Source organism: Equus caballus, chromosome 2 (genome assembly GCF_041296265.1).
Source record: "Equus caballus isolate H_3958 breed thoroughbred chromosome 2, TB-T2T, whole genome shotgun sequence".
Classification (NCBI taxonomy): Eukaryota; Metazoa; Chordata; class Mammalia; order Perissodactyla; family Equidae; genus Equus; species Equus caballus.
The window spans coordinates 17,439,060-17,450,239 of record NC_091685.1 but is presented as its reverse complement, the minus strand read 5'-3'; the positions used below and the strand labels follow the sequence as shown (position 1 = coordinate 17,450,239).

At 39.3% G+C, this 11,180-nt stretch overlaps 1 protein-coding gene across 28 annotated transcripts in view; it reads left to right on the top strand.

Moving 5' to 3' along the window:
- Nucleotides 1–11,180, top strand: part of NFYC (nuclear transcription factor Y subunit gamma) — a 63,958-nt gene that overhangs the window by 3,596 nt on the left and 49,182 nt on the right. For 7 of the 28 annotated variants that reach the window (XM_070260306.1, XM_070260290.1, XM_070260310.1 and 4 more), the window contains exon 1: nt 10,539–10,868. The exons of 10 other annotated variants lie outside the window; for them this stretch is intronic. Coding sequence is in view for 3 of the 18 variants with exons in the window: in XM_070260300.1 (XP_070116401.1) it covers nt 10,673–10,745 (73 nt within the window). In the remaining 15 variants the exon portion in view is untranslated. Of the gene's footprint in view, nt 1–8,338; nt 8,422–10,276; nt 10,431–10,538; nt 10,869–11,180 lie in introns of those variants that run through there. 11 more of the 28 variants (XM_070260305.1, XM_070260297.1, XM_001503250.5 and 8 more) reach the window with 8 other exon arrangements.

Below are 11,180 nucleotides of genomic sequence, written 5' to 3'. Positions count from 1 at the left end.
CTACTTGCTCTTCAACACCAGTGGCCGCCTTCTTTCCATATTAGCTCCTTAGACCCATGGCCACTTGCTGGATCTTGTCATCATCTGGAATTGACAAACCTAGAAATCTTGAACTCCCAGGAGGTCTGAGTTTGTATTAAAAACTTGTGGGGGCTGGCCCTGTGGCCAAGTGGTTAAGTCAGTTAAATCAGTACGCGCCACTTTGGCAGCCCAGGGCTTTACCGGTGCGCACCCTGGGCACAGACCTAGCACTGCTCATCAGGCCGTGCTGAGGCTGCGTCCCACATAGCACACAACCAGAAGGACCTGCAACTAGAATTTACAGCTATTTATTGGGGGGAGCTTTGGAGAGAAGAAAAAAAATTGGCAACAGATGTGAGCTCAGGTGCCAATCTTAAAAAAACAACAACAAAACTTGTGAACTTGCTTTGTCGTTTTAGCAAAAAGGTCATACCAATGCTGTATACTTTACAGATTGTGTCCATGTCATTTTATTAATCTTTATACCAAGTAAGTCTGTTATCTCATTTATGCTTACACGTTTTCAATTTGGTCAGAACTGTTTAGTTGTACTAGAAGATACAAGGTTTCTTATCCCGGTGTATGAGAAATGGAGGCAGTGAAATGAGGGGCCTTGCTGGGTGTCTTTCTGAGGCAATTTTGAAGTTCACTTCTGTTATCTTGTAGTTCAGAAGTACTGAGTGACTAAAGATCCATGAATGTAACTGAGGAATAATATCATAGTTCCTGCCTTTTATTGAGTGCTTATATTGTACCAACTAGGGTATAAGTGTATTATGTAAATGATCCTCTCACAGTATGAGGTAGATACTCTTACCACCTTCATTTTCACATGTGAGGAAACTGAGGAGTTAAGTAATTTGCTCAAGGTCACACAGTGAATAAGTGGCAGAGCCCAGAATCAAACATTGGTCTGTAACTCTTAATTCTTACACTATCTGTGGAGCCTTTACTCTTAAACACTGGGTTCTCTTGCCACCATAGAATATTATGAAAAAAGAAAAATCCTTGCATCTTAGCTCAGGAAGTGACCTTTGATTCTTTTAGGCATGTCCTTTGTACTGAGACCGTAGAGAGTGTGATGACCTTGACAAGGTCACTTAACTTTGCAAGGGCACAGGCAAGTCTAGCCAGATCACTGGATTCCTAGACCAGTGCTTATTCCACGGGACAACATTGTCTCTCCTGTGGAAGCATTGACTTGATAGCAGAGATGACTCTAAGGTACCTTTTGTGTTTTGACAAATTTGCCTCATTCACAGGAGGGAGAAAGGCAGAGGGTATTATTAGGGTCACAGATGACCTTCTTGAAGTTCATTCCAGCCTCAGGCATACAACCTAGGAATAACATTCCTTAGCCAGCAAGTTGTTCTTTTCCATTCTATTTCTTGTGCTCAAAGCAAACTGAGAGTTATCTGATGTCTTACGGTCTCTCTTTTCATTTTGTTTATTCAGTTTTTCATGCATGCACTGTGACTAGTTAGGAAGACTACAAGGTCATTTTAGTATTTTCCCACAGAGGCTCAAAGCACCTAACATAATTTAAGTAGATTAATTGTAGGAGGAAATGGATTTAAAATACTTTGGGCAAAAAGTACCTTTGGAAGGGGCACTGATGTTGGAGTCAGACCTGGGAAAGAATTCTGTCTGCAATGCTTTTACCCTCTGTGTGAGCTGTGGGTCAGATTCTTAACCTGTCTCAGCCTTAGTTTCTTCCTTTGTAAAGTAGTGGTAATAATACCTATCCTATAGAGTAATTGTGAAAAATGAATACAATAGCATGTGGTAGGTGCCTGTCACTGAGTGGGCCTTAATAAGAATGAGCACATCACTTTCTTTTTTGAGCAGCATAAAAATCTGTCCTGACAGCCAGTTAGAGCTTCCCTGATGAGGAGGCCTTTTGTAATTATCTACTCTGTGAGGTACAGTAAGATTTCTACGTGGGGAGCAACCACTTGACATGAAATAACCTAATTTAGTTGTGCTGTTGTGGTTTAGGGGCTGATCTACAGGGGACGAGTGTGAGGTCAGTATTACTTACAAATGCACAAAGTAGTAGATCATTTGTTTCCGGGTTAGGTTGTCTCCTCATTGCCTCTGTTAATCCCCAGGTTCCTAGTGGTAATGATTCTGATGAGATGAAAACTTCTTCATATTTGCCAAACGGCAATGATTATTGATATCATGACAACTAGTTTTATCCTTCTGTCCAGAAAGAGGTTTGCATTATATCATTTAAAATTTTTCCTAATTGTAGAAATTGTCACTTGAGTAGGACTGTCAGTTTGGTTTGTAGTCACTTGGGTAACATTTTCTTTGAAGTAAGCAGGAAGACAACATTGTGGAATGGTTCCGGGAAAAAATCTTTCTTCCTTCCAGAAATTTTTGCGAGGTTGCAAAATTTGCTGCACCCTTCCCACACTTCTCCATGTTTTAGCAGTGATGTACTTGATAGTAGTGAGGCAACGCCTGTACTCGTTTTCAGCATGGGACTTGTATTTTCCATTTTGGTTTAAGTTCTTGCTTGTCTACAGGCAGAATACTTCTAAATCCAGTGTGCTTTCTTTTATACAGTGAGAGCTTTCTAATGGATAGACTTCAGGTGCAGTTTAGAGAGAGGGACTAGTCTAACCTTTGCGTTTGAGTGTTTCTAGTAGAATAGGTTTAAATTAAAGATTCAACTCTCCATGTCCAAGGTATGTAAAGTGTCCTATTTAAATGAATACCCTTCATTTAAAATCAACAGTATATTGTTATAAGTCATATTCAAGAATTATTCTTAAATGCTTTCATGGGTATGAGCAGTGCTTCAATAAAGCTTCAGTGACTAATAGGAAATGATATTGGAGTATAGCATATTTTGTATCACGTCACTGCCTTAAATCGATTAGAGTTACTGAAGGTTTTAGTCTCTAATTACTGTTAACCCTGTCCTCAGGAGTTGCAAATTGTCCAGTGATCTATTTGAAATGAGATTCTTTGCCCAGTGTTAAGAAAACATATCCCCTCACCAGTGGCATGTTCTGTCCATTTAAAAGAGAACAGAGAAAGTATATGCTATTTCCCCTGTTGAACATCTTTGTCATTTTTAACTATCTTAAAAATTATTGCTGTAAGTGATTAGTACTGTAGGTACCTTAGAATTTGCTCATTATCAAATAACAAAGTTGGGGCCTTTTTTTTTTTTAAGATTTTTTTTTTTCCTATTTCACCCCAAAGCCCCCCAGTACATAGTTGTATATTCTTCGTTGTGGGTCCTTCTCGTTGTGGCATGTGGGACGCCGCCTCAGTGTGGTTTGATGAGCAGTGCCATGTCTGCGCCCAGGATTCAGACTGACGAAACACTGGGCCGCCTGCAGCGGAGCTTGGGAACTTAACCACTCGGCCACGGGGCCAGCCCCAAGTTGGGGCCTTTTTAAGAAGCAAAGCATACTTGGTTGGCAATAACTTGGGAGGCAGAGGATTGCTAGTTTTGGCGATATTGAATGTCATTTTCCATAGGACTAAGTTAAAAAGGGAAACGCCATAATGTGTATAAAACTCCAACCATTTTGGAAGGTGGTAAGAATAGAGTTACCTGTAGTCTTTGCATTCCACTAAAATTTGTAAGATGGCTTAGAGCCCCATTTCCCGAGCTATTTCATTGGACATTAGTTCTTATACAATGCTAATAAGTGTCCTCTGGGGATGAAAAAAGGATCTTTGACAAAATAATGGCCAAAGTGAAATGCATTGCTTTACTGCAGTTAGCATACAGAGCCTTCGTGCTCCTGTGCCTTATGACCCTTCAAGAGAAAGTGTACATTATGCAGTGTTTCGTGAACTGACTTGGCCATGGATCCTTGTTTGTGAGAACACCTAATAAGCATTTCGTGTTATGATGGTGTGTAGTACAGCCCAGTTGAACAGTTCTGGTGTAGAAAGTCTATAAATAAAAAATGAATCCTTTTGTAGAAGACAGCTTGGCCAATAGTGGGAAAAGACTTTTCTGGGAACATATAACATATGTCTCCAACTTAACGTAGACTCTTAGTGATTTCAAGACATCTAATCCCGTTACCAATAACAATAATAATAGTAGCAGCTACTGTTTCTTGGAGCACTTCCTGTTTATCAAGCACAATGTTGTTATTCTACATGCATTATTAACCGCTGGTCTTAATGATTTTTTGTCTTCTTAATATTTCCCATTCATCTACTTTTCAACATCTCCACTACTACATTTTCCAGTAACTAGATTACTGCGGTACCCTGTTTTCCCTGTTATCTGTCTAGAGTGCTGCCATCCTTCTGCCCTCTCTCCTTCTCCATGTTGTGCCCAAAATGATCTTTTAAAAGGGTAATTTTGATTGTGCCAGTCCTATACTTAAAAGTCTTCTGTGGTTCACCATTGTCCTCAGAATAATGTTCTAGATTCTTAACCTTGTCCAGCCCTGTTTACTTTTCTAACTTTAATTCTAGCCTCCTGCCTCTGGGCTGCTGCCATTCCAAACTACCGCCCTTCCAGGAACGGAATGCTTTCTCTCCACTCCAGGCTTTGGCACATGCAGTTTGCTTATTTGTCTTAGTAGGTTCCTATTCTTCTTAGGATTTTAAATCTTCAAAGAAGCCTTCTCTGACCAGCTTGCAATTGAGTTAGGCCCTGGGTCAGGTGCTCTGCTTATGTCCTAAACTATGCGCTTGTCCCTATCGTAATTCTTACAATAACTTCCTACTTGTAACTTGTCTCTACTTGTAACTCTTTGTTATAATAGACTTTAGTCTCCTTGAGGACAGGGACTGTGTCTTGTTTAGGATCCCCAGATCTTAGTTAGCACAATGCTTGCACATGTAAATATTTATTGAATGAATGAAAGTATTCTTAATCCTTACAGCCCTGCAAGATGTTTTACAGTTTAGGAAATTGGCCTCAGTGGGGTTAAGTAACTAGCCAGAGGTTACTCAGCTAAAAAGAGGTGAGGAGGGAATAGAATCTAAATCTGTCTAGCTGCAAAGACTGGGCTCTTTTTCCCTGCTTCTCCACGTGGCTGCTCTTTTTCATTTTGTCTTTACATATTCCTGTCAAGTGTTCAAACAGCCTGTGCTAAAATCCTATCCGTAGCAGCTTGTGCCATCTTTGGATAGCTCTGAGAGCTGAAATAAGTCCCTCTAGAATAGTTTTCCATCCATTGGTCTTAATTTATACTTCGGAGAATATAATTTATTTTTTAAAAACAAATAATTCAGAATTTATAATCTACTTAAGGTCTCATTTATTAGTTTACTTTATTCATTTATTGAGCAACCATTACTGAGCACCAGCGCTATTCTAATGATGTTATCATTGCTCAGAATGTTTCTGGGACTTCTTTGGGAATTATCTTCAGAACTTCTGTCAGATTCTTTGGAAAATATGTCAACACAGTTTTTTGTAAACCTTGAAGGTGGGTTTAATTAGGGAAATAACTAATAGTTGTTCAGGACCAAGTTAGATGAAGGATATGGGTCAGAAGTTAAAATCTGGCAGCCCTCAATTTTCTTTGATCTGCTTATAATTTTTTAAGAGTTTGAACCAAAATTGAAAATGGAAAGATTTAACATTAAAACAATCTGGCTTTCATTTTTTTTTTTTTTAAATCAGACAAAATGATACTATTTATGAAGCTGTTGCAATGGTTCTGGAAGAGATAATGAGGGTAGTAGTACGAGGAATGGGTTTAATGGATGTTCTCTGTGATGCTATTTATATTTTAAAATTGAAGACATTGAAATTATTCATTAATATAGAACTGATTAAAAAATTATGGTACATCCATTGAATGGAATATAATTCAATTATTATAAATGATATAGGTATATATTTGATATGGAAAATTATTCACATTTGTTTAAGTGAAAAAAATTACAAAACAGTTTGTATAGTATTGTCTAATACTGGAGGGACTAACTCAGCCTCATGTCTCATTTACATTAAGAAAAATTTCTGAAAGTGTATAACCCAAAATACTAACAGTGCTTGATTCTGGGTAGTTGGATTAAAGGTGTTTTTAAAAAAATACTTCGTCTCCCTAACCTATAACAACATCAATACAAAACAAACTGCTATATACATCCTTCTCATCAGTTTAGTATATAATAAGGCTCACAGCGTATTTAATATTCAGGTAAATATGACTGTGTCCCCATTTCAACATATGAAAAGTTCATTTTTTTCTAGAGGTTCTCTTCTCTGAAAATTCTTGGGACCCCTAGATTTGCTTACTAAGTCCAAAGGGGCCATTTAGTTAAGGATACCATCAATAAAATGTTTGTTTAGGCCTCTGAAGAACCCAGTTTCTTTTCTGCTATTTTGTTTCCGCTGGGATAGAGTGTAACCTCCAAGATCAGGTAATCTAGGGTACTGAGCAAGACCCTGTGCTTGGCAGGAATTGTCATGGTGGTTGAGCCCAACTTATGCCATAACTCTGGTCCTTAAGTCATTCCTTAAGATGCCAGATCAAGAACTATTCTAGCATCAACTTTTTGTGTCTGGGATCTGGCTTTTGCTTCTTTTATTGAATCTGAAGCTCTTAGTGGGGTAAACCAGCATTGCTCCATGGCCCTTGTCAGTTGGAGCTGAGTACTATAGTAAATGCCCCTTTAGATGGGACATTCACTCTCCACTTTTCCTCAATCCTCACTGCTCTCTGTTATTTCATTGACACTATGGCTAAGGTTGGGTTTGATTTATATTTCTGTACTAACACTGGGGATGTATGTGGATATAAATAAGACACAACCGCTGCGTTCAAGAAGTTCTTCTCTGGTAATAGAGATATGGTAAAAGGTAATTATAACATGTGACAAGGGCTGGCCCCATGGCCAAGTGGTTAAGTTCTCGTGCTCCGCTTCGGTGGCCCAGGGTTTCACCAGTTCGAATCCTGGGCGAGGGCATGGCACCACTCATCAAGCCATGCTGAGGCGGCATCCCACATGCCACAACTAGAAGGACCCACAACTAAAAATACACAACTATGTACGAGGGGGCTTTGGGAGAAAAAGGAAAAATCTTTAAAACAAAACAAAACAAAAAACATGAGACACGTCCTGTAGTCAAGTGTATATTTAGATATTAATTGAGCACCTACCACATGATAGGTATTAATGCTGAGTGCTTTAACTTATCTCATTTAAGCCTCAGCACTCCTCTGAGTTGGTGTTATGTTTTCCATTTTATACATAAAGAATTGAGCTTAGAGATGATTAAGTAACAGCTAGCTAGTACATAGGTAGCTGTGATTCAAAATCAATTTTCTGACCAAGAGCATCTTCCCACCTTGCCTTCTTTGAGAGCTTTAAAGCTTGAACCATGTAACTAGAGGCATTGGTCTTGTCTCATAGTGATCTAGGCGTTTTTTTAGGGCAAGAAGATGCAGTTGTCTGGTGTAGAGGACTGCTGAGATTCAGGACCAGGGAAGAATGTGAGTTGGAATCTAAGAGATCTCATGAGGCTCTTAGTTTACAGCAATGACAGGCTAGTGAAGAGAAAGCTATAGTAAGTGAATGGGTCAGGCTGCCAAATGGAAATTCTAGGATAATTTGAATTCTCTTCCCACTGATGGCTTGAATTCTACTAAGGTGACTGTTGATGAGAAATAGGGGTTGAAGTGTTTTTCTTGAAAATGCTAAGAACTAATAAAAACTATGCCAGAGACCTTCACAGAGTATCAAGGGACATGTTTGGTTTAATCTGGTACATCAAAAGCTGAGTCGAAGGGTAGGCTTTTGGAATAATAACCAGACCGCCGCCAGGATTGGTGGTGAAAGGCATGGATTTCTGGCATAAAAACCGGGGAAGATTTTTAGTAGCAGCTGGTGGTCCTCCCACACTGTCCTTTATGGCTCAGGAGTTGCTTTCCGCAGGGTTGCAGGGTATGCTGGAGATGGAAGAGAGACATTCCCTCATAGTAGCTTCAGGACCTTAAGGAGATAGGCCTCTCTGAACCTTAACCCCTGTGTAAAACAAGGAATTTGCATTGGATGACTTGTAGCACTTTCCATTTTTCAGTTCTTACTCAGGCACAGAACAGTATGCTTTACATACGTTAGCTCATTTAATCCTTCAAGCGGCTCTGTGAGATAGATGGTGATATCCATATATTACAGATGAGGAAACTGAGGCTCAGGATTAGTCCAGTGTCATACAGTTAATAAATAGGGGAGCCAGAATTTGAAACTAGCTCTGCCTGACTCCCAAGTACTTAGTTGTTTTGTCATAGTGACACTAGTTAATTGATGTGAACATGTTCTCCCTATTCCTCTGCCTCCCAACCCTCAAATGAGCGCCTTTGCAGCTGACTTGACCGCCAGTGTTGTGGGGTTAAGAGAAGCTCTAGCGTGGATAAGGCACACAACTGTTGGCCTGCTGCCTTCCCTTCCCAGGTTGGTAGCTGTTCAGAATCTGTAATCTAAACTTTTGAGAAAAGAACTGTAGTACCTGCAGCTCTGTAGCTTGAGGGATTGCCCCACAATGCACCCTGCAGCACTCTGTTAGCATAACTAAACTCTTATTTAGATGCCATAGTGAAATTACCATGCAATCCCTTAATATTTTAATGTATACTGTTTTTAATGATTTAGTTGTTAGTTTCAAGTTCTTATAAATTATAATGTGATTTGCTGCTGTGTAAATGTTCCTAATAGTTTAGTAATAAAATTTGTATCAACTTATAGGGTGCTATTTTGTCAGATACTTAGTTAGCTAGGTCTCTAACCAACAGATCAAATTCAACATTGGTCATATTTCTAAATTTTAAATTTATGAAGTTGGGTGTTATGGTTGTGCTATCTGTACATAAATGTGACACCTAAGAATTTCCTTGGATGTGTCCTTAGGTTCTCCATGTCTTGGTAAGCAATGTGGTGCAATGGGAAGAGTACCACCCTAGATGGGACCTGAGTTTGCATCCTAGATGTATGGCTGGCTAGGGGCCAGTTGTTAACGTCTCTGAACCTCACTCCTTTTCACATGTAAAAGGGGATGGTGAGGATTAGAGAGGTACAGTCTGTAATGTACCTAGTACAGAACCTGGCACTAATTGGTGTTCAGAAATTATTTCATTTCAGTGTGGGAAATGAGTGGAATGCATGTAGAGAAGTTAATATGGCAAAGTGATCAGACAGACCACTTTGCTTCTGTTTCAGGGCTCTGCCGAATCTCTGCATATGCCCACGATGACCTCTCATGTAAGACCAACTGAGGCATTTCTAGAAAAGATTTCATCTACCTGGCAAAACAGTTGTGTGTTGTTTAGTCCTGGGATACTTAGCTTTGATGAGAGGAAGCAGATCTAAGGAGATTGTTAAAGGCCTCAGATAATAGTGAGCTGTTTCTATTTGAATATTTTGTAAAAAAAAAAAATAATAATTAAGTGAAAGAAAGAGAAAGCACGTGTTAACTGATTTTCACCATATTAGGAGGCTCCCTTAAAACATAAATATTTGGGCCCAAAATCTATAAGCAAAACTTCAACCAGCACTGGTAAACTTTAGCACCCCAGAATGTCTTCAGTAACGATAATACTTACAATGTCTCTCCTGAGATCAGCCCTGCTGCTTATTATTGAAAAGATAATAGAAAGGTTTATCCTTTGTGATATTAAAAGATAATCAGTAACATTTTATGATCACCCTAAATAAATTAAACCATCAGACTATACATGCTTTAAACAATAATATATTCACTACTGTTCTATCTTTGCTAGTTTTTTCCCCCTTTATCATTATATTTCCTTCTTGGGTTCCTGGTAGACTGTTTGGAAATGCCGCTGTCCCTGTCACTAACATCATACGTTACTGCCGAATTTTCCTATTTAGATTAGTTTGTGTTTCAAAATAAAGTGATTTACCCTGGTACTAATATGGGCTTTTAAAATTGCCACGGACGGTAATGACAGATGCCTTTTTAATAATCTGGCAAACTGCTGTATGGCCGTTGGTATCACTCTTTGTTACTGATAAAGAAGCTTCATTTTCTTTTGAGCCATTGGATTAACCCACCCAGTTTTCTTTTTCTTCTTCTGTTAATGCTCAACAGAAAACTGAAGATAGTTAAGTCATACAACTTTCCGACCTTGTGCACATTGCTTCTCTAGTTTACTGCTATAGGATACTGTAGCACTATCTTGCCGACATCTTTGATGGCCAATCAGAAGCAGTTAAATTACCTTAAATTTTTTAAATGGAACTCTGACAGCCAATAAGAAATCCTTTGGGTGGGAACTGTAACAGCCTTTTCACATGATTTTAAGAACAGTTCTAAATTTGCAGTATCCTGTTTGGGAAGCACATGTGGCCCTAGTGCATCTGCTGTGTGCATTTGCCAGGCATTTCCAAACCTTAAGTTCCTCGTAGTTTGAAGTCTGGATCTGACCCCTGTTCTGCTTCTCAAGGTAACTTTAAAACAGGAAGTGTACAAAGGAGATAACTGATGACGTGAACAGCCAATCATGGCTTTGTGTTCTTAGCCGATAAAGCAGCTCAGCCAATGGGACCACTCTGGAGGCAAGGTTTGGTGTCAAATAGCATGCTAGATTGAATGCCTTTGACTGTTAAAGTGGAAGGAGGCTGCAGGGTTTCATTGGAGCCTCGGAGTTTTTCACTGAGGCAGGGGTCAGCTGAAAGACAAAGAAAAATGGCGAATAGTTTGCTGGGGGGTGGGGGGACAGCTGTTCGGGTTTTCACTGGAGTGGACATTCCAGATTCAGGTTTCTGCATCTCCTGCTGCCTTTTGTTTCCTCCGTTCTTTGGGGGGGAGGGATAGGAGTGACTTAAATTCTCCCTGTCCATGGAGATATAAATAACTACATGTAAAATTAATGCAGTTCTCGGTAAGTTTAATTCTTTGTTTTGTGTTAAAATGGTAGAAACTGTTTAGCTTCAGAGAGTGTAGACAAGTTGCACTGTTTCAGAAAATGGCCACTTTACATTCCATGCATACCTTTTGGTGCACCTAGAATACCTTGCTCTGTTTAGATTTTGCATGCCCTTCAACTGGGATTTCTTTTCCTAGTTGAGTTTCGACAAGATCAGGTACATGAAGAAAGGCTAGTCATTTTTCAGGGGCACACAGAAGCAAAGCACTTTCTCTTTGCATTGGGTAAACTTAACTGTTTTCCAAATAATTTTCCTTTGTTCAAGTG